Below are 24,222 nucleotides of genomic sequence, written 5' to 3' on the forward strand. Positions count from 1 at the left end.
TAAACCCCTAATTGTAAACAGCGTGATAAAAGAAAGTGCTCTGGTTAGCTAGATCATAGAGGAACTCAAACATGAATTGATCCAACTAGGTGTGCTTTCAAAACTGGGCAGCCATCTCTAAGATTTACAAAGAAAATATCCAGTGAGCGGCACTTCTCTGTGGAAAAATGCCTTGATGATGTCAGAGGTCAGAGGAGAAGGACTGCCTCAAGGTGACGGGAAGGCATCAGTAACTCAGTAAGCACCAAAGTATGGAGACGAGCGCCTCTGAATGCATAACATGTTGAACATTGAAGCAACAACATGACAGCATGGATCCATCCTGCCTTGTATCAATGGCTCAGATTGGTGGCGGTGATGTAATGGTGTGGGGTTTGGGCCCCTTAGTACCAACTCAGCATTGTTTGAACACCACAGCCTACCTGAGTATTGTTGCTGACCATGCCCAGGCTGCTTCCAGCAGGATAACGCACCATATCACAAAGTCCAAATCATCTCAAACTGGTTTCTCGAACATGACACCGAGTTCACAGCATTCAGATGGCCTCCACAGTCACTGGATCTCAATCCTGTAGAGCACCTTTGGGATATGGACCAAAATTTCCAGCACCTTGTTGGCAAAACGGGGATCCGATCCAATATTAGCAAGGTGCACCAAATAAAGTGGCTGGTGACTGTATACTTAATCTAGATAACATGTTAGTTCATTAATAAACATGTCTTTTGCAAATATTAAACATAACCACTCCAGTTGGGGTTAACATCGTTCTGCCGCAGCACTAAGCTGAAAATAGTCTCCAACGTATTTCCTATTTACTCCTGTTTCAGTGGCATCTGCTAAACCCCGTCAGCTGTTTTAGAGAATTACAGTTTGTCTGCAAAATGAGTGAACAAATCATCAGGTGCTGAATGAGACAGATTTTCAGACTAAACGTTACTGCAGAGCAAAGTGTGACTCAGAGCGCCTTCATTCATGCGCAAAGTGGAACCAGATGTTGTGCTGAGAGCATACTGCAGGAGCGCTGATACAGAAATGCCCAAGTAACTCAACAGGTTCCTACTGTCGTCGTATTTCTCAGCAAACACATGTTCAAGTGACAAATGATTTGCCGTTAGCACTAAGCCTGTTAGTTACAGTTCACCTTAAACCCAGACCACAGCACACAAGTCTCACACAAACCGGGAAACATGCGTCACAGTGACTGCAGAGGAAAGGGCTTGAAGGCGATGCCAAGCTGAGGGGAAAGACTGCTCATTTCCTTTCTTTAACAGTAAATAACCACGCTTTAGGTTTGGAGGTTTTAACTTTAACTCTTACTCTATAGAGATACAGATTTAAAAAAAAAAAGTGAACTAATTTTACGCACTGAAATGACGGCAGTCACTGACAGATTTTTGCTAGCTGCAGCTATTAGCTAGCTAATTAGGCGTATGTTAGCACCCTGGAATGGTTGAAATGCCGTCACCAGCTGACTCCTTGGTGTTTCCAGCTGACTGCCCTTAACAGAAAGCCTAAAAAGACTTGCTAAATATGCACTTGATGCTAAATATGGTATTTCTACTTGAAAGTATAAACTGTATATCTGAGGTAGGCCAGCAGTCAACAGCAGAAAACTACTACATGCTTTTTCTGCCTGTCTCCTCCTACAATGAACACATCAATATCCACGTGTAACATCTTTATCGGCTGTCATCGGAGATGCAGGCTCACCCCCCCCCCGTGCAGCGTGCAGTCCACAACTACCAAGCCGCCAATCACCACAGCACTGCACTGCTGTATTTGTGTTAATATATGCGCATAGATTACATATATGCATGCCTATAAGGACAGAGGTGCAAATTAAAAAATAAATAAATAAAAAAAACATGTTTGCATGCTTGCAAAAATTGGAAGAACTTGAGCTTGTGCCTGCTAAAATGCAGCATTAACTACCAAACTCACAAGCAGAGAGTGGAGCTGTCTTTGCTTTATCGGCTCACTGTGAGGATGTAACACAGAAAACACATGCTGGACAGGATAGGAAATATGCACAGAGAAACCGGAGGGAAACACTGACAGAGGTGGTGAGTTATGCACAGCATCATGTGATGTGTTTAAGTTGAAGAGTATGGAGTGAAGGGGAAGAGGAGGAGGAGGACACAAGATGAATGGATGTTTATAGAGTGATGGAGAAGGGGTGGGGGCAGCAGGAGAAAGAGAGCAGAAGTGGTTCCCACAGGAAGCATCCATTTGTGTGCTATAGGGAATTTCTAGAATAGTAAAACATTGTACATGTATACAAATAATGTATCAAAATTTTTATATGATTTATTACAGCTTCTAGTGTTTTATATCCTTTACTCCCCATATTCATCTGACCACTTTACAGCCTAATACTTCATAAAGAACATGACTAAAATATAATGTCTAAATTAATAGTATATTCAGTCTATGGCTGCAACCATTGATTATATTTGTAATCAAGTTTTCTATCAATTATTCCATTGATTAATAAAACAACTGGATAAACAGCACTTTTGGCTTATGAATAATTTATTTGCCCAATAATATTTTTACTGGCCTACCAAAAAAAAAGCTTTTATTTTTATATTTTTAAATATTAATACAATTTAGTTAATATAATTTGATATTTTATATTCACATCTGTAAAGCAATGTTTCTAAAGCCTTGAAATAAATATGGTCCAGTGGTACACCCAATGGCCCCCTTTAGAATCACCCCTGCTTGCTGTAGGTATCGCTGTGACAGGAAGTGGGACGGCTGCAGTCAGCCTTCAGCATGGATCCATCCTGCCTTGTTTAAAAGAGGAATTAGCATGGAATAAAATAATCCAGTTTTGAGGTGAGCAATTTGGCCACCATCTTGGTTTGAATCTAGACGCCACCAAAAAGTGGAGTGTATAACAGCATACCCTCCTTTATTGTCGATTTTACTCTAAATGTGTTCATAATTTCCTAAATGAACACCGTGCTGTATTAAAAAAGACTTGAAACTAGCAACTGAGACCCTAAACTCATCAGGTAAGTGATTACTGAGGTCATAAATCACGTGGAATAATAGGGTCAGTTTCACATAAACTTCTATGCAATTTCGGCAGCATTTTTCAACCAGTGGCAGCACACCCCGCTGGCCACAAGTAGTAGTGCAGGTGTCCACTTTAAGCTGGGATACTACTTTCCTCTTCTGCAAGTCTGCTAGGGTCCATTAGGGTTCCTATGATGTAAATTTCATCATCAGACAGTGAGCGTGAGCATCCATGTGGCTGTCCCTGTGCCCGCCTGTGGTTTTTTTTTTTTTTTGTGACCACGTAGATTCATCCACGGAGAATTTATATTACAATCCACCAACTATGCATGCGCCCCAGGCGGTGGATTTAAAGCAGACTTCAAAGACGTGCAAAAGGAATGACTACTTGTCCGTGTCCCTGTTCGCAACGGAGCATAATCTAGGCCTTACTTTTCAGGCTATGTCCATCTTTTGTATGCAGTGTATGACAATTGAATTAACCACAGCTAATTTAGGACAAGCAGTAGTCGCCTCAGTGAGTGGAAATCATCACACTTGAAAAGACTTGGACAAGAGAACATGAGATGTCACGAACATTGTGTGTTAGTGATTTATGTTCTGTATTAGTATGTATGCAAACTCAATGACAATCTGCATTATGAGATTTTAAGGTTTGACATTTTGGCATTATGGTGGTGGCAGAAAGGCTGAGGTATTAAAATCTTTGTGCAGGATATGCTGCTCTGAATCACAGTATTGTTGGACCACCTAACTACTGTACTGAAAGCAACCCTCCAACAGTATTCTGATTTGACTGTATTCCCCCATTTTACCTGTGATTTCCAATCTCATATTAAAAGAAAATGCAACCTGATAATTCAAACCTCAAAGTTAACATGAGTGAAAGCATGAGTGTGACTGCAGCACACCCAGTAACCGCAAATGCAAACCCGCAAAGGAAAGCAAAAGAACACGGAGCTCTTTTTGTGTGCACGTTAAAGAAAGCGTGTGAGACAATCTATTTCATCTGTAAGACCCTCTGAAATCATTCCTATTAGCAGCTGACAGGTTGGCAGGTGAAGAAGGGAAAGGTAGTGTTTATATGAATTTGTACATGTGAGAGCTGCAGCAGTATGTCTTGATGCAGGTGTGTGCGAAATTTGCAAAACGTGGAAAGAAACCGAAACAGATACAGAGTGTGATTCATGAGTGTATGTGAGAAAACCTCACATTACACTACCTGCATATTTGCTATATATGTGTGTGCGCGTGTGTATGTGCTGTACCAGTCTTTGGTGAGGATCCAGAGACGCTGAGCGAACACTTCATCTTGGCCGTTTCCCACGGATAAACGCTGCTATCGTCTGAGTGGATGGCGATGGAGAAGGATGGGCCTGCAACGCCAGCACATCAGTTCAAATGAGCTTTATTCAAGAAACATTTGACACAGACAACAAACATCAGAGAAACTCGGCTGAGATCAAAAGGACTCATTTAAACACAGGCTGCTTTTAAACCTACATATACTATAATTCAGCATTCATGTCCCTGAGGAAAGACAGTAGATGTGAGCTTGCAGGGAGAAAATGCTGCTTTAAAGTCACAGTCTGTGGGTTCTCTGATGTGCTGAAGTCAACACGCAGGAAACAGTAGCACTGTAGCTAAAGCAGACGGCAGCTGAAACCAAAGCTCGACACCAGCTATAAATTTGTAAATGCAACCGCTGCTGCAAGGCTAACAAAGCCCTCAACTATAAAATTTATAGCTACAATTTCAAGTGTGCCTTCAGTGTTGACACCTTAATGGCTTTATATTCTGGGACCCAGCGAAGTTTTCAGGTTGGCTTTGGGCCGTTTTTGTTGTGGGGGAAAAAAACGAAGCTTCAGGCCCTGTGGCTTTATATTTAAAATTAGCTTAATAAGTAATTTCTCTTTTTGAACGCTATATTTCTAAGTGGAAGGAAGGAGTGAAATGCTGTTTTCACATTGGAAGCTTTTTTTGGAGATCTAGATCAGGATATTTTTCACAGTCCTCCCTTCTCACATGGAGCACATAGCAGGAAACAGTCTGCTCCAGACGCCGTCTCATACTGGAAACACTTTTTTTTTTTTTTTAAGCAGTGGAGCTGCCTGAATTGAACATGAAGGATGCACCACACATAGCGCCCACTCGCTAGCGGATGCACTATTTGCAAATTGGAGAAGTCTGACATCACACTGTCTTATTAGCCTGCATCAGACATGGAATTCTCACTTGCATTTGCACCTCCGTCAGGTAAGTCCTTACAAACAGTTAACTTGTGAAAAAGGCTCAAGAGAATGTAGCCACTTTGGTGCATTACCCTGGTGTGCTACTGCAACAGTCAGAGATAAAGCAAAAAAATATATATATGAGTCTTGGATTGGGCTCTAGTTGCAGATTTTGAAGGTAAAAAGGTCCACGGCAGCCCTGGATGGAAGCCTCACACAGGACTGCTTAACCTGACAGTCTGCCCGCCCCCTCACTGCTCCTCACTCCGTTCTGGATACTTTTAAAATGTGTGCAGATGGTCTGCTGAATTATGTTGGTCCCCATAGTCTCCAATGTTAAACTGGTCAACTTTGCAGCATTTTTAAAAAAAAAAAAAAAGAAGAAGAAGAAAAAAAAGTTTACAGGTGCCTTCTGTATATGAATTGCTGTGTGGTTAATTGCACTGACAGATTGTCTAAGAATATCTAATTATGAGGTATCTACATCGGTGTGATGCACCTATACAGTCTATGAGTACAAATTTGCTAAGACCTCAGTCACACAGGCCGAGAGACCAGTTAACAACCACTTGAAAGATGAGAAATGTGTATTCACTGACCAGTTGAGAGGTGGTTGCTGGCTGTTGCTACAAGGGTGCTGGACCCAAAAACATCGTTGTGATTGCTTTGGCCATTAGCAGATTGCAGCTCGCTTTTCACAGTTTAACCACCACTCAATGAGTAGCTGGCGAGTGCTTGCAGCCATGTCGGCAGCGTGCATGCAAATTACCCTGCAACCCTCTTTGCAACCAACTGCACACTAGTGACAGCTGACAAAGTCCAGCAACCACACACCAACTGGTTGCAGAATGCAGTTTTCTCTAGGGACTGGTGGCCACCAGGAGCTCACTGACCAGTCTCTAGGACTGTTTGAATGAGGCTTTACTAATCAATTTCACAATGCCTGCTAGCAACCTCCAGCATCCACTCGCAGCCCGCACCAGGCTGCGGTACTGTCGCACCGGGCTGAGAATTTCACCAGTTCGTTACCACAATTAACACGCAGGCACGGAATTAGTCTCATCCTCCGATACTGCCGGGCTGAGAATTCTTTTCTGGCTAGATCCCTGCTATCCTTGGACCACCTAAGTGGTGGTGAATTTGTGTTTGGAAGTGTAGAGCTGACTGGTCTGCAAAACAAGAAAACTGACACACAAATGAATTTGATTGAATGTGGAAAAAACTGCCTGGGAATAATTACTGTCATGTTATTACGGCTTTCAATGTGTAGAGACCTTGGAGCCATTTCTCGTAAAATTTAAAATGTTCTGACAGTTTTCCCTTAGAAGTCTGTACTACTCATGCTGTCATGAGTATCATACTGCATAATGCATGCACTCTAGCTGCATAAACATCATGAAAACACTAAGATATTTTTCTCTCTTAGCACTGGTGAGCTATATTCAAGTCTAATGCAAGCATGCAAGAAAGGCCCAGCCTTAAAAAATCTTTACATAACTGTTTGAATGGGGAAGCACTGTATATATTCATTATTCCATGATTATGGATGACCTTGCCATAAGAGGACAAACCAAGCATTTAACACTATCTGGAGAATACCTCTAATTTCATTTAAACCTTCAAATAAAAGATGCAGACAGAAGTATTGAGTTTAGGAATCGATCTCAGTAAAGCTGGACCTGTAGCTTATTCTGAGATCAGACACAGGCTGTGATAATGAAGGCTCATGTATAGGATGAGGACATTGTCTCTTATGGAGGCATCTAGGCCTTACTCTAGGCAAAGATACCATTTTTCCAGTGGACACTTCATACTTATGTACCGCTCACTTAATTTTAATGGTTAAAATCACTTAAACACTAAAATATTTAACATCAAATGTGCTGTGAGATTTTGCATTTCTGTATACCTCCTCACAGAAGAGGCAGAAATACCACAACACGTCTGAAACATTGAAGATACAGCTGGAACAATGGGAGACTTGCCAGTTTGTGGATGCGCGCCACACACACACACGCACACACACACACCACACACACACACACTTACACACGAGTGCACAGAGCTTCCGTCCCCTAAGGCGAGTATAAGGGTTTCTTGAAAACTGCTCTGCTTGAAGCTTGATCGCTGTTAGTGTGTGTGTGTGTGTGTGTGTGTGTGTGTGTGTGTGTGTGTGTGGGCTGCTCTATGTGGGGTCAACTCAAAATGTTCAACTTGGACACACGCTCGAACACTTGAAAGATTACACACGCACGCAAGCAGAGAGAGAAAAGGAAAGCAGCGGTGCAGATCTTTGCAGCTGGCTGATTGGCCAAAGGGCTTCACTTTGAAGATGTCTCAGAGAGAGGGAGGGAGGGGGTGAGGTAGAGGGAGACAGCAGGGGTGAGAGAGAGCGAAGGCGTGGTGGAGGGAACGAAGGAGGTAAAAAACAGTGAGTGAGAGAGGACAGAAAAAAGGAAGTAATGCTCAAGGGTTCCTGCCCTCCCCAGAGAAAGACAGAAGACAGTCTTCGGTTTATCTTCTCCTTTTCCACACTTCCTCCAATTTGCTGTCATCTTTCTCTTATTTGCTCCTGCAGCCTCAGAGCAGCTTTGCTGTCACCAAAACGTCTCTCGCACATGATTAAAAATGTTTCATCCAGGCCTTTTAACAAAGATATGCAACTTACTCCAGGTGCCAGCGTCTGGTTTCAAACTAAATATTATGCCCCCTGAGAAGGCTTCTGAATCATTTTAGCCCACACAGAAACTTGCAGGCTCTCATCATCTAAACTGTGCCTTGGATTTTCATGTTCTTACATCCTGATGGTAGCTCATTTACTCATCAGTTAAATGAGTCCTAATTTAATGACACCATCTTTCTTCTCTCTTCTAGTATTCTTTGTATAAAATACTTCATGTCAGCAGGTTAAATTATTACTTGTGGTTACTTATTAGCTGTATATAAAAGATGGAGGAAGCCACCGTGATGTCACCTATTGTTTATTAACCCTTTAACTTCGGGCGATCGCCACTGAAGCACCAGTTTTCTGCCCTTACAAGCCGCAAACAGCTGGTTAAAACATAGTGTATAACCGCTGAGTCAGCTGATCAAAGAAACTTTAATCAGCTGGCTTTTTACCATTTTTTTTTTTTTTTTTTTTTTAAACCGTTTGTCCTATCAGAAAAATTCAAACGGTTCCTGAAAGCCCAGAAATTGAACTTCACGGCCACATAGGGGTATTACGGTATTTGTTGCTGGAAGTCAGTGAACGGTGGCACTTTTGAAGTACGTTGTGCCACAGCCGATGCATTCGGCAGTTAAAGGGTTAAAGTCCTGTGCTTTGATAGCGGTGACCCATCCTGGGTTTTCAGAGAAAGATGTTACTATATTTGCATGAGATGTTGTGTTGCAGCACTAAGCTATCAGCTAATGCTAGCAAGCATGGTTAGCAAGATGCCTCAAATGATATATGGGTGCATGACACGGACTGCTACTTAGTGCTAAGTAACATACAAATGAAATTCTAAAATTTCACTCACCAAAACTGGAGAACAGACTTCTTGGACCATCTGCACCACAGAGCAATCCTTATTAATTGTCAGGTAATTGCTCCAAAAGGCATCAAAACCACAAACTCAGTCAGAATTAGCAGTGATGCCTAACAGGAAGCTAGGGGCTATAGCTGCCTGTGTCAGCACCCCCCTGTCACTCCACTCAATGTAGGCAAGCCTTAAAACATCCAAAACTTTGAGCTTAACTGTAACTGCACTGTAAACAGGTGAGTTATACACAAATCCACCCCCATACACGAAGGGGAAAAACAGTCGTGGTGACCAAACCTGTTTTTTGTAACTTTAAACCTGTTTATTTGGCCTCAGGTGGCCATTAGAGAAACTAGTGGGGGTTTCTTTGTACATTTTTCCATTGGATTTAGTTTTCAGCTCTTACGGGCACCTCATAGAGGGGATAGGATTATTTGTTTGTAGAAGACTAAAATATTAACACATTCCAAAACTTTTAACTCTTAATACTACAAAAGAAGAAGAAAAAACAGTATGCATCTATGGTGTGAATTTGAGATCATTCTGCCATTATCGTGTTCACAAGATATTTAGAAAACTTGACCTTTGACCTTTATCTTGAGGTCAGGGTTACCGAAATTCAAATGTGGCTGAGATTTTTAGTAGATGAATCTATGGTGTGCATTTGAACAGCCTAGGTCACACTGTTCTCAAGTTATGACCAACGTTAAAGCTTTTGTGGCACAGACGCCAACACCGCCGATGCCAAGGCTATGATAATACCTCAATGTTTTCTTCAAAACAGCCGAGCTAAAAGGGACATTTGCCCAGTAAATGCATTGAACTGTATTGTGTTCGGCAACCAACTGCAAGTTGCTGTGGCAGCCAACTTTCAGTTGCAAGGTGATTGCACAGATCACCTGATGGGAGGCAACATGTCTCCAAATAATCACAGACTGACTTTGACTGCAACCACTCTAAGACAGACTGAAGAAGGTTTGCAAATAATTACTGTCTAATTAATAAACACTAGCAGATTGCCAACATGCTGCAATCAATCCAAGTCAGTCTGTGCCAATGAGCGCATTAATTTTAATGCTTACATTAAAAAGCAAGGTTGCTGAGCACCTGTGTCATTTTGCAGTGAAATTGCTGTCCTGCAGTAACTTCGTCACCATTTATGGAGCAATTTCTGAACATCTATGAGGTTCTGACTGGAGTCTGAATGAAGTATTATTGGACATTTCTGTTTAATGTGAATTTCTGTGTATGTAGACGGCAACAGGTTTGTGCTTTTCACTGATTTATCACAGCTATTTGCCATATTATCACAGACTGCATGCCAACTCAATCTCATTCAACCGCAAACTGATAACAGCCTGAAAAAGGACTGACTTGGAGCCGTTGGACTTTATCACTGTTTTGAAACAGCAAAGTCCCTTTGAAGACCACAACTGACTGCAAGTGGTCCTCAACCTGGTACCTGTCTTCAAAGCAACCAAAGATCGCAACAAGATTGCAGGACCTTTGCACACATTGCCAATAATTTTGCTCATGCTGCAACCTCCAACCCATCTTCCCTAGTGCCACTGCAGCATAATACTATTGTTCTTCCTCTAAAATACTCCACCTTTCGTTAGTGTTGTCTCCTCCATTTGAAAACTTTCCTTCCTCTGGTGACGCATACCTCCACGCCACCCCGCGCCGATACTTCAATTATTCCCCTTTTCTTTCACCTCCACTGCTCTCCACATTGTTTCCATTTCTATCTCTCTGCCTCACCCATTGCACTTTCCTCCTCCTCAGTCCACTTTACCACCTCTCTCTCTTTTGTCTTCCTCCTTGTTGCCTCCCTCCTTCCCTTTCCGAGGCTCCTGTTTCTCCTCCTGTTCTCCCACTTCCCAGATCAAAGAAAGTTAAGTAGGCCAGTGGCTGTGGTGGGCGTCAAAGGGCTTAAGGTGTGTATCTGTGTGTGTGAGAGCATCTTTATCACTGCACATTTTTAGGGAATTTATGTTGCTCATTATTAACACTGTGTGGGAGGAGGATGTGTTTTTATTTTGTGTAGAGAAATGTACAGAACAGAGCTGCTTACATATTTCTATTAATAGACAGCTACTTTGAGATTTCCAGGATAATTGCAAGGACTTAATATTAATTTATTCACTGTATTTGTTCCAACTGTTATGAAAGTGAATAAGTGATCGAAAGACTAGACAATGGCTTTACATTATTGATGAACATTACTACAATGTTAGAAAATACTTTATCACCATTTAGAATTTAATTATGCTCTTTGTATAAAGGCCGCTTTCAGGAAATTTCATTAAATGAGCACCGTGTCTTACAAAAACAAACACAGCCTTAGGAGCAACACAATTAAAAAAAAAAAAAAAAAAATTAAGAGTAAAAAGATGTAATTAGGGTGGAAGTTCACCATGAACTCTGTCATCCTGTGTTAAACAGAGGAGCAGCTGCTGGTTCTTCAACTCTAAATTCACATGTAAAGTTTATCTCAAAGCATAAACTGAACCCTGCTCAGCACACACACACACACACACACACACACACACACACACACACACACACACACACACACACACACACACACACACACACACACACACACGTCTCCTGGGTGATTTAGATGATACTCTCGTGCTATGTTTTAACAGCAGCCATGAGCTACTTCAGTCACTGCAACGACAGACAAATGCTCAAAATCAGAGTTTCCTTTAAAAGCAGCAATGAAGAAGTTACGTCTGCATATTAAAAAAAAAGCAAAATAACCATCTTCACTGTGACAGTCATCTGATTATGCACCTTTGGACGGCTTCCAGTGTAAATGATATTTGTAGATTGCTTCCTAGAAGTCCTGTTCTGACCGCTTGCATTTTTGCAATTTCATCACATTTGAACTTGAACTCCTGTTTCAAAGTGACCCAACCTTCACACAGAGTCATTTCTGGTGACGAGTGCTGGGCCTATGAATCTGAGACCAAACAGCAGCTGTCTGATTCTTCAGAGTTCAAGCCAGCTGCATGCTCATTTTTTTCCCTTGTTTTCTTATATTCCACGATGAACTCATCCCCCAGGATAGATATAATGCAGATTTCTACTGTAATATTCTGAGGTACCTGAGGAAAGACATTTGATTAAGATGGAGGGAACTGCGGTGCATGCCACTGTGTGTCGGCACACAGCCGACTGAAAGTAAACTGTTTATTTTGGCCACACAACACAGTCTTCCATAAAGACTGCAGTTTATCTTAAAGAGAAATTGGGATACTCCTGCATTTAATAATTATCAGCCTATTTCTAACATTCTGTTTATTGGTAAAATTATTAAGACAGTAGTTTTTAAATCAAATTTGTAATTTCTTGATTATTAACCGTTATCATGACATTTTCCTAGTGGACTTGGTACTCGCCTGAAGGCAAACTGACTCTTAGTGCAGCATTTGATACTGTAGATCATAACACACTATTAAACAGATTAGAAAATTTGATGGGCCTTTCAGCAGCCATCTCAGACTGTTTAAATCAAAGCCTGAAGGTAGGGATTATTTTGTCTCTACTGATGCTTATAAATCAGAGAAAACCCTAATGCCATATGGAGTCCCGCAAGGATCAATTCTTGGGCCCCTCTTGTCTGATCATTACATGCTTCCTCTGAGTGACATCTGTCAGGAACACAAGGTGGATTGCTACAGTTATTCAGATAATACCCAAAATTATTTGGCTTTCTCACCAAATGATTTTGATCCTATAGATTATAGACTATAGCCTTGGAAAAGTGGACGGCTGGATACAACAAAATTTCCTTCAATTAAATAAACTGAGATTATAAGATTTGGAAACAAAGATGGAAGTTTGCATCCCTTATTTTATTTTTATTTTTTTGCTAGGACACTGAAGACTTAAACCTATGTGAAAAATCTTAGTGTAATCATGGATGACAACCTTAGTTTTGCTGACTATTATGACATCTCAAAAATCTAGCTAAACTTAATATGTAGAAGCTAACAACAGTATTATTCACTACTGCTTTTAATTTTATCTTCTAAAGCACCTTGAATTGACTGTAGTGTTTGAAAGATGCTATATAAATAAATTTTACTGAATTTTTTTACACAGTGGAGGACATGCAGCGTGCATCGCAGACACACAATGCAAGGGTTAAAACAGTAGCAATCTAAAACCAGCAGCCACGCGAAGAGCAATGCAGGGCTGCCCAAGGAGGTGACCGTGAAGGGGAGATCATCACAAACCACTTGAGTCACTGATGTGACAGATGAGGGTGGAAATCAGAGTAGTAGAGCTCAATTACCCTGGTTCACCAAATATTACTCCATCCACTGAGTGACGCATTCACCAGTGTACTGAAGGGGTGAAATGTTTTAATTTTGGTGAAATACTACAGCTACTGTCTATAAACACAAACTCACCGTTTTCCTGGAAGTTTATCTGGAGTTTATTTGACTCTGAGCTGCTGGCTTTAGTCCAAGCCTGCCCTGGCTGCTGTTTTGTCCATGCAGTGATGTCACACCAGTAGTAACCTCTGTCGGACAACTGGACGCCTGCCAGGCGAAACCGAAACTCTGCCGGACCCGACTTGGTCAGAACCAGATTGTCTCTGAGTAAACAGTCAGGGGGAAAAAAATCCATTTATATACGTCTCAAAATAAAACATGTACTGAAGTACATGAATGAAATGTGTTTATGTGAATATATAACACAATGTGTACCTCCTGTTTGGGTCTGTGGCTCCCCCATGCTGTACAACATTGTCGGGGCTGAGAGTCATGATGGTTCTCACGGTGCTTTCCAAGCTGTCCTGAGACTGGATGAGCACCGAGTACCCCGCCTCACCAATGTTGGTAGTGGAGACACTGCAGCTCATTTCAAAGGTAGACCCACCCACCGATGCCTCACGGATGCGTTTGGCCACCACATTCACAGTTGGACCTGGAAACACGAGCACTCGCTCAATCATTTAACTCTGAGAAGGACATCATTCAGCCCATTACAGTGAGGGGGAAATCCCCTACAGAGGTCAACGGGAAGTGATAAGAACATAGACCATGAACTTTGACTCATTCAAAACAGGCCCATACACACAGCACAGTGCAGTGCAGTTGCGTCACAGCTCAATCAGCTAAATTACGGCCACCAAGTCCAACATGCGGGTTCTAAATAGGGAGGAAGTAAAAGTCTGTGTATGCACTGTGACTAAGAAGCTGAGACAACAGGAGGTCTGTTGTGGGATTTTTCTGTAAAGTCTATAAACGATATGACCACATTAGAGCTTATTCATAAAACCCAGCAGTGCAGCTACTGCGGCAGTCTGGCAGTGCATTACTAGTTTTCTGAATGTGAGTTAATGGTTCGGATTTTCTGTATTTCTTCCAAAATATCTCATTAAGTACCTCACTGACTTGGCACATCGGTGTATGCACACAGGCAGGTATATTGTTAATTTTGCAAAAGCACTGATAAAAAGCTCAGTTTTTGCTTTCTGAATTACTTGTGCTCAGTATTTTATCTGCACGTAACACAGAATAAAATCCACACTTTTAACCGGAAGCCTCAGTTACATAAATGAAACGTCACTTGACCAGTGTTTCTGCTATTTTCATATCTTTTTCCATGAGTCACATCAAATTAAAAGGCAATATGTTGGTGAAACCATTTGATTTTGAGGCTATGTCATAAAGTTTTATGACACTTTTGACTTGGACGCTTGGAGCCTGAGGAAGAAAGGCAGATATTTTGGGGCTGATTTAAGTTAATTGGAAAGTTTGTAATAGTTGTTGCAAAGTCATTTCTCCATATTTTTTTGATAAAGTTTCCTTTGCCCCACAGGCAGACAAAAGCTAGAAGAAAAAAAAATAGATCTATATGCTTTTTCTGATTACTAATGTCAGTGAATCAAAACAATGTTTGAATCGTGGTAAGAGGGCAGATATTTAAAGCTTCCTTACGCTTGGCGTCCCATCGCACAGTCAGCGGCGAGCTTTTATACTCGGTGCTCTTCACCATGTCTCCCTGGCTGTTGACGCTCCAAGCAGATACACTGCAAACATACTGGCCCATGTCGATCTCCTGCAGAGTGAAAATGAATCCCCGTTTCTAAATTCCTTTATCAGCACATGACTGCCGTTTCCTGTTTCTATCAGTTTATACACAGAATTTATCCTAATAACACTTTGTAAAGTTCAGGAGCCCAGCAATGCTTCTCTGCACAGCTCTGCTTTGCTACCTGTGTGCGGAGGAATCGCAGCTTGAACGTGTTGGGCTGGACTCTGCTCAGCGACAATGCGCCGCTCTTCACCCTTTCCGCATAAATCGACCCCGGCAGCAGGTTGCCATAGGCATCCAAGGAGCCAATGGGATGCGAGGACTGAGGATCGTTCCCTAGACCTGCCGGAGATCAGAACAATTTAAAAATCAAGTAATTCTGTAGGAAAAACTTCTCTGAAGTAAAGTTGAAGCAAACATACCAGGAAGTGATGTGTGCTCCCAGCTGATGCCCAGTCGGCCTCCTGGAGGTAAGTTGGTAATGTTGGTCACGCGACAAGCCAGCTCTGTTGGCTCAGCTGTCGTCTGGGGGTTGAGCTGAGCTTCAAGGGTCAGCATGAAGTTTGGCTCTGTGGTGAAAAAGTGAGGGAGCATAAAATTAAACTCAGTGTCAGTACGGAATAGGAAACTTTAAATGAGGTTGGGTGGTCTGATAACTCCGGTCCTTTTGGGTTTTAAACTCATTTGCAATATTTTTACCCAATTAATTTTTATCAGTTTAAACTGCCATGTTTTAAATTCAACCTCAGGAAAGGCACAAGCTGCACTTTTATAGGAAAGAGCCACAGCTTCATGGCTGCAGACTATACAAAACCCCCTTATCCAATTGTCAACATATAGAAAGTACAAATAAAGATTTAAAATGTGTCACATTTGACCTCTGCTTCAAGGTCAATAGATTGATCTGAAGGTCAAAGTGATAAGAATGCTGTCTAGATCTATTTAAAACTATATTTCTTGCTGCCAATGTTTGACAACATATAGGCATACAGGAAATGATATATGGGGATATCACATTAACCTCTGACCTTAACTGCACTACAAACCTCTTAAAAAGAACAAAGAAAACAACATTAATGTGTACAAAATACAATACTCCCTTACTCTTAATATTTTTGAGTCCACCTTTTACTAGTTTGGCCAGAGCACAGTGGGAGTGCCAGCAAACTGCTTTTGACAGCTATTCAGTAAAATTAAGAAGATCTCTCATACAAAACTAAAGTACTTATTAAGCTCCTTGTTGTATCTTTCTGTGGATTCTTCTGTCCCCAGCAACTATCTTGTCCCTGTTATGAACTCGATATCTGAAGTATGGTAGCCTTAAGCCCAGATGGTGCAACTGGCATAATTATCTGGTCAAACCTAGAATGGCAATTAAGCTCACCAGCTAACAGCCGAGGAGGCTGCAGATTAATGGCCATATAACATACATCTACATATACATAAATATATAGTCTACAGCTGGAGACCCATTCATAGAGTACTTAATTATCCCTGTTGTCAGCGCGGTTGAAATGAACACTTCTTTAAAGAGGAGAATCAGAACCGTGATGTCTGAACAGCTCCTTCCCGATGATGCCAGAAACTGAGTTACTGCGCTGCCTCAAGAGAAATGATTCCCAACCCAGCCCGCTTTCACTTTCATCAGTCAATCCCAGGTCACGTTAACAGTCTGACATCACCAGACACATGCAAAGTGAATCCTCCTTTTTTTTTTTTCCTTTTGGTGGTTTCTTCCTTAAATAGAGTTAGGTGATTGAGCCAGATGACAGAAATAGAGCTGAAATAACACTGTTAAATGTGTGAGATGAGGTGTGTATCAAAGCATTAATAGTGTGTGTGTAGGTGGGGAGGCAGGTCCTCTCAGTCAGACATCCAGATTGCACTTTTACGCATCAGTGAACAGGAAACGCAAAACAAGATTTCCACCTGCTTAACCGTGAGAAATTGCACACACACACACACACACACACACACACACACAGAGTATATAAAAGTAGTTCCTGACACATACCAACGTGTGCCAGCACACCACACACACACACACACACACACACACACACACACACACACACACACACAGCCAAAAATGTTAGAAATCAAGTACATACGCTTGGGTGTGTTTGGCAAAGGAGTTGCTTCGCATGATGTCAGCTGGACGTCATACACACAGACACACAGACACACACACACTGACTCATGCACTGTCACCATCTGGTGTGAAACACACACACACACTTTGATCAATGAGAACGTGTGAAGCTTCTCTGCCAATTAGCCATGCTCCTCGCTCTCTCCCACACTGAAATGTTGCCTTATTTAGTAGAGCAACATGACCACCCGTCACCTGTTCAGGGGCTCTGATACTGTACAGCAGCGTCTGACACAGGCTTTAAAATCCAATAGGTATACACTGTTCAGCCACAACATTAAAACCACTGACAGATTTAGTGGATTTTTTTTAAAATGGTATGCTGTTCTGTGGGGAATCATTTGCTCGTGGCATTTAACTGGCCAACACTATATAGCACACTCACCCACAGCAGTGGCACACAAACCTAGGACAACACATACCACACTGCAAAGACAATTCAGGGCCACAACAGAGAGCTGAAGTTGCAAACCTGGCTTCCAAACTCTCCAGATTTCAATCTGATCAAACATTCATGGGATGCGTCTTAACAAGCCCAAACGAGAGAGGCTCCAACCTGCAACCTAAAGGACGTCAGGACCTCGGGACATGGCTGAAACTTGGGCTTCAACTGTGAATGGCTGTTCTGTTTTAAAATACCACCAATAAGACAATGTCCACACATCCATTTATCTATTTTTTCTACCCATTTATCCAACTTAGGTTCCCCATGGAGGGGGTGAAGCCTATTCCAGCTGACACTGAGCTAAAAGGCGGGGTACACCCTGGACCGTTCACCAGTCCTCTCTGAGGGGATATCTATTTCCTAGTCAGTCGACTACATAAGTAACACAAACTAATTTAATAAATAGTCTCAAACATTCAGCTAATCATTGCTGGTTAAACCCCTAAGCCCTCATGACAAAAGCAGATTTCCAACTATGAAAAAGCAATGCTGTAAATATGGAAAACAGATGCAGTATGCATGAAACTGGGCAACAATTCACCATCATCCTGCAGTTTGTGTCAATATAAGAAGAGAGAGAAAATAAAAAAAAAAAGAGAGATTTCATGTTAAAAAGGCTTTTACGCATCTGACCTCAAGTCATGTCCTCAAAGCTGAGTCTGACTGGCAGCCTAAATTGCTCCTGTTTGTTATCCTGCGTTCTGCGGAGCTTAGCAGAGAAGAAAACTGTGTAAAACAAGCTTTAAGAAGAAGAAAATGGCTCCATTAGTGTGTGGCTCTGGGAGGCAGAGTGAGAAAAAATAGGTCATTGTCAATAACACAACAAACTGCTTTCATCACACAGCATGTGTTCATGTCGAGAAGCTACTCTTTAGATTTCAGCGGGAGCAATGGTGATGGATTCACTTGCCACTAAGTGCTGTGTTTCAGATTTTATGTATCAATTGTTAGTTTCATGTGAGCTGCAAAATAACAATAATTATTTTTTTATTAAATGCTCTGATCAGCCTCAACACTCGGCGCTCTGGGACAACAGCACCTTTCAGCAGGACAAAAAACCCAGAGGATTAAAAAAAAAACCCACCCAGGAACAGTTCAGGTAACATGACAGTAAAGCCTGTGGCACAGACTAGAGACGCACCAAATGCAACTTTCTCAGCTGACTCCAATTTCCAGTGTTTTTGAAAGAGTGACCCGTCGATAGCCCATTTTTACCGATTCCAATGAGTTGCTGTGCAGCCACCTTCACCTGACGTATTTCACCTTATCAAACAAAAGCAGGTTTACAGAACAAGACCTTGTCAGGTACTCATGTCATTTTCTAATTTGTAACTTCACCAGATGACAGGACATCGACCCTTCTCTCTTTTCCACTCATCTCCAAAACTTTCCTCGTAATTGTTTTGCTCCTTTGCTCATACCGAGGCTGCTGGCTTGTAGCTGGCTCTGAGCTCTGGGCAGCTTTAGCCTTAGCCACATTTCCCTTGTTAGCTTCCGTGTTCAGACACTTAATTCACCCTCACCCTTCTGATCAGGTGTTTTAAGAACGTTTTCGTGGTCATCCACCCATGGTTTACATTGCCGAACTTTGTGTCTTCCCTCACAGTGAAGAGCTTATACCCTAACAACATGTGGCTGTGAATGTGCGCCGCTATGTGCGTGTTGCACATGCATGAAACAAACTAGCATGTAATCAGACATACGTGAGGCAGATTGGATGGTCAGTGTCGCGAATGCTGGAAACCAACCAACTGGCCTGTCAGTTGGTCCATCTCTAGCACCGAACCAACAATTTCCCGGATCTCCAAAGTAAAGGACCCGACATTTCCAATAGGAGAAGGTGGAGACCAAAAACACAGGTACAACAGAATTGAATATTAGACTCCAACTGAATAATAGTAATGCTCATGTAACTGCTGGATGTGTAAATTTTCAATTGTTTCCTACAAAGTTTTCCATATCCATAATATGATGTAAACTTTGTGTTCACATCTTGAACTGTAATCCGGCTGTAAGTCCTTCTCTGAAGAGGGCCCCTGTGTCTAAGTTTAGATTTAAAGTGATATCTGTGAGATGGAGGCATCAGCTGGGGCCCACCACTGAGTTTTGCCTGCAGTTGATGCACAAGCGCATGCATATAGTGTTAGAGAGTTCACATTTGCATCTCATGAAAAGTTTACAGTTTGTAAAAAATGTATCCAAGAATCCATTAAAGTGAAGCTTTGCTCACAGACGCAAACAAGGAAGTGCAGCCATCAGCATCGGCTTCAGTGGGATTTGAGAAGGGCTTGTTGTTCTTTCGATGAGCTGGGCTTAAACTGGAATGTGTCTGGTCAGTGTTTCCTGCCTCGGCTCATTTACAGGTGGGCCGGATGCCACGATAGCACCAGGGTGACTAAGAGACAGAAGTAAGAGAGGGAAGTTTGGCGGTGACTGTGCCACTGAGCTGAACAGCGGAATTAAACTCTCAACCAGAGCAGAGTGAGCAATTTCAGAGAGCAGAAGTTTGCATGCTGCCAAAACAACCAGAGGCATGAGAGGCGCTCTGATTTCATGCAGCGTGCAGGCGCGTGTGCACGTTTTGTGTATGTGATAGGAAAAGCAGATATGAAAAAGCCACTCAAGCCATTCCCTTCCTCCTGTCAACACACACCGCATGTCTCCCAGGACGGGGGGAAAAATGCAGGCCGACACTGAACAGATGTGCTTTTGATATCATACATTACATCTCAAACAACTGCTAATCTAATGGAGAATAAGAAACTGATATTTGGACACTGAATCCCAAAGATGGGTTACATTAATTGCCTAATGTGTTTTAAAATACGACTTTAAAAAAAAAAAAAATTTGGATCATGAGGTGTAAAAATCACACCGAGGCACAATAAAACTGCAGGGGTTCAGCGAGTGAGCGCTCAAGCTCTCCAGCTAGAAAGACAGATACTTAACATCATAGATGCTAAACATCTCAAAACCACAGAGTGGAGCTTCTTACAGCCTGTGGCCATGCACAACCTCCTTAATTTAGCTACTTTTCATTTTACTGAAGGATAGATTTTCACTGAGTGTAGGAAACTGCTGGAGCACGGCAGGAAGCATCTTAAACACTTTCCTTAGGGAAGAAAAAAAAAAAAGTCATACAGTTAATCCTGTATGAAATAAACTTTACCATGCTTAACTCTCTTATTCATGCAACCCTTATATAGAAAACTGACTAATTATAGGTTCAAAATCACTAATTGTTGGAGCAAACTTAAACATAGAAAGGAAAGAACTGGGAATTTACTGCCTTGCTCATGAGCTTGAACCCTACTTCCCTAAGCTACGGACACCCACAACAGCAATAAACACCCAACAGACCACACGTTGAGTAAGCCAGTTGTGAGTTAAAAATGTCTATTCCCTGACTGGTTATTGAGTGATTCCTGGAGTTTGCCGGCTGTCACTCTGCAAAATTGGTTGGACCAAAAACTTCCTTGTGCTTTCTTTGGTTCCTAGCCGACTGCTGCAGTTGCCTGTAGAAGCTGTGCCTCGGCACTGGGGCCAACACATTTGAAAAGGTGAAACTTTTACTCTGAAGGAAGACGCTTTCTGCTTCCAGTCTGTGTCGTTTCACTACAGATCGGAGAGTTTGCAGACAAGTATTCCACGCAAACGATGGGTGACTGTGGCAATCTACAGGCGACCAACCAGGGGGTCACTGACTGGTCTCTAAGCCTGCGTGACTGGGACTTTAGCAACTGACTTCCCAGCAACTCCCATTAACCTTCAGCAACCACTTGCCAACCGGTCAGTGAATACACATTTTTCCCTTGCGACCGGTGGTTGTCAGTGTCGTAGACCTTGTGTGACAGGGCCCTTATTCACTTGACCCGACATTGACTGTCACATGCCCAAAATAGCAGGTTAACAGTCACGTGTCTGCAGAGCAAGAAAGCAAGACACAGAAAGATAGTCAAATGTGTTTCTTTCTCTCCTCTTTGAATCACCGTTTTGGTCTCCATCTACTTTGGTGGAAAAATATCTCCCTCTTTAGCAGCTAAATGCTCAGATACATTTATCAGCTGGTTGATAACAGCTTATCTGATCCCAGTACAGCTGGATTATCAGAGCTTTTTCCACTCAAAATGGCACCACCTGACCTTCAGATCTCAGCTGGGAGACTGAGCCTCTTCAGGCTATCTGCAGAGAGGTCTCAGTCTCTCCTCTCAGTCATGCATCCAATTGAGTGGGGCTGTGACCTCCCCCAAGTGGTTCAACCACCTCCACTGACTACTCTCAGTGTGGAGTAGCAGCTGAAATGCACAAAGGTTCCCACATAATACTGAATTCCTCATTGCGCTCTGGCACGAGGCCAGGCAGGCGGCAGAGAAACGAGATTTCAGCTGCTCATTTTTCTGTCTTGTGCCCAGGGAGTGACTGTAAAGCAAAAAAAAAAAAGATCAGGTGGTTAACGAAGCAGCTCGCATCTCTGTTCTCCAACACCAGAGACACGGAAATGCTGATCTTTATTTTGAGATCACAACCTAATAAAGCCCTCATTAAACTGGAATGGCTAAACATTTTTTTTCTGTTGCAAGCGTGTGCAGCAGCAAAACCACAACAGCTTGATTGTTTGGTTGACTGCAATAAAACACTGGGAAAAGCATCGATATCTGTCATTTATCCTTTATGTGAGAAACCCGCTGGCAGTGAAAAGCTCCAGATGGAGATTACAATCGAAAGAAGAAACGGAATACGAAGTTCTGAGCGGCCCCTTTAGTTCAGCTTGAGCTCAAACGCCTTTGACTCGTATGCATATACTGGCTTGTACTTGCAGTCAGCCGTGCATGTTGCTGTACCAGCTTTTTGCTGCATTTGACAGCGAACAGCTACATGACACCTGTCTTTTCTCCCCCAGCAGAGTATCATATGACACTGTATGAAAAGATGAACATGTTCCTTTAGATTTAGGATGTGTAAGGTATACTGAATGGTTACAAGAAGAATTAAAGACTATTAAAACCCTTTTGCTGCAGAATTTAAAAGATAATGTTTTACTGCTCTTTTATATTTATATATTTCCTTGCACTAAAAGAAGACACATGAAGAAAAAAGTCAAGCAGGCGTGTGGCTTCATATCACTTTAAAAGTATTTGTGAGAGGGCAACAGTAAAATGACTGTCAGTATAAAGGGTGACCTCCTGGTTGAACTTTGACCCAGAGCACACACCGCAGCTGTGTGCACACAGCTCGGGCTTATTAAGCACACACCCCTTTGGTTTACCTTCAAGTGAAGTGGTTTGGATAATCCTGAAAAAGTGGCCGAGAGACAAAAATGTGCACAGAGCCTTATCTGAGATATGCAGACATGATTGCAGAGCATCTTCATAAAATATACAAAATGTAATAATTTGCATGAAATACAAGCTGTCCTTTTTCAAGTCAAGTGGCTTCACTGACAGTAACTCCAGCTGACACAACACACACACACACACACACGGGGGAAGTGTAGCCAGGGGTGAGACGAATTACATCCTCTTTAACTCTGCATGCGTACGTGTGTGCGTGTGTGCGTGTGTTCCTGCCGTGGGGGAAACTCCTGAACAAGTTCTCCAACTCTTTTTTGTGTGCTTCGTGGTAGGCTGAGCCCACAGCAAAGCATCGTGGGAAGAAGGGGCGATCCTCAAGGCCGCACATCAATAGAATAGGAGCTGACTGGTTGACAACAGAGAGAGACACACACAAACGTGCGCGCACACACACACACACACACAAGCTTGAGAGGAACAGGGTTGGAATATATGAGCTTCGGTATAGTCAATTAGAAATGTTGTTCTCGTGGTGTGTGTGTTTCAGCAGACAGTATGAAGGAATGTATACCCCCAGGCCAGCATGTACGAGTTCCACCAGCGAGAACCGCCTCATACTCTCAATATGTGGGACACACAAACACACTGAAGACAGTGTTTGAAGTGTGTGTGTGTGTGTGTGTGTGTGTGTGTGTGTGTGTGTGTGTGTGTGTGTGTGTGTGTGTGTGTGTGCATACGTGGCATTTTTTCTCTGGAGAATGCCTTCAACAAACCTACTTTCGTTCTCATACACTTGTAAACCACTCAGCAGACACACACACACGGCGAAGACGCAGATAATCTGAGCAGTATCACACATGTAAACACAAACACGCGCAAACAGCAAGGCGGAAAGCGAGACAACGTCCTTGATGGTGCTGCTCGATGATGTGCCCTCATGCAGGCTGACTTTGATATGTGCGTGCCCGTAAAGCCTGGCTGATATTTGTAAATGTAAGACGGATCCTCCAGGCTTGAGGAATCTTTTGAGTTTGGAGAAGAGATGCCGTTATTTTAACTAAAGGCTGCCTTTGACATGATTTACAGGATGTCCTGCAGCTAGCAGAGGCACACTGAGACTGACCGTCCCTGGTTTAGATATGTTTTACTTTCATAGCTGGACGACACCATACAACTGTACAGTAGCTTGGAGTAAAAAAAAGTGTTTCTTTAATGCGACATTTACCATATTTAACTGTATTCCCAAGAACTGATGCATTACTGTATATAGCTCCCGTTTACTTTTAAAAACAGTTTGTTAGTGTGGTTGCAGAATTTAGCTGCAAACACACAGGAACTGTGATCCTCACGAGCTTCACACTAAATACATACGAAGAAATCCAACTAAACTGTTCCACGTATGCATGCGTCTAATGTGCTCCCCCCAATCCTACCACCATCTGGAGCAAAATCAAATCGAATTCAAGCAGCCCGCTCTTTTGATGAACTTCTTCA

General features: G+C 42.3%; 1 protein-coding gene across 1 annotated transcript in view; it reads right to left on the bottom strand.

The window, feature by feature from the left end:
- Nucleotides 1-24,222, bottom strand: part of ptgfrnb (prostaglandin F2 receptor inhibitor b) — a 75,708-nt gene that overhangs the window by 26,960 nt on the left and 24,526 nt on the right. Inside the window, exons 6-11 of the mRNA XM_030756506.1 lie at nucleotides 15,263-15,409; nucleotides 15,022-15,182; nucleotides 14,744-14,864; nucleotides 13,508-13,727; nucleotides 13,208-13,395; nucleotides 4,294-4,401 (exon numbers count right to left, since the gene is read on the bottom strand). Of these exons, the coding sequence (XP_030612366.1) occupies nucleotides 4,294-4,401; nucleotides 13,208-13,395; nucleotides 13,508-13,727; nucleotides 14,744-14,864; nucleotides 15,022-15,182; nucleotides 15,263-15,409 (945 nt within the window). The remainder of the gene's footprint in view (nucleotides 1-4,293; nucleotides 4,402-13,207; nucleotides 13,396-13,507; nucleotides 13,728-14,743; nucleotides 14,865-15,021; nucleotides 15,183-15,262; nucleotides 15,410-24,222) is intronic.

Source organism: Archocentrus centrarchus, chromosome 2 (assembly GCF_007364275.1).
Source record: "Archocentrus centrarchus isolate MPI-CPG fArcCen1 chromosome 2, fArcCen1, whole genome shotgun sequence".
NCBI classification, from domain to species: domain Eukaryota; kingdom Metazoa; phylum Chordata; class Actinopteri; order Cichliformes; family Cichlidae; genus Archocentrus; species Archocentrus centrarchus.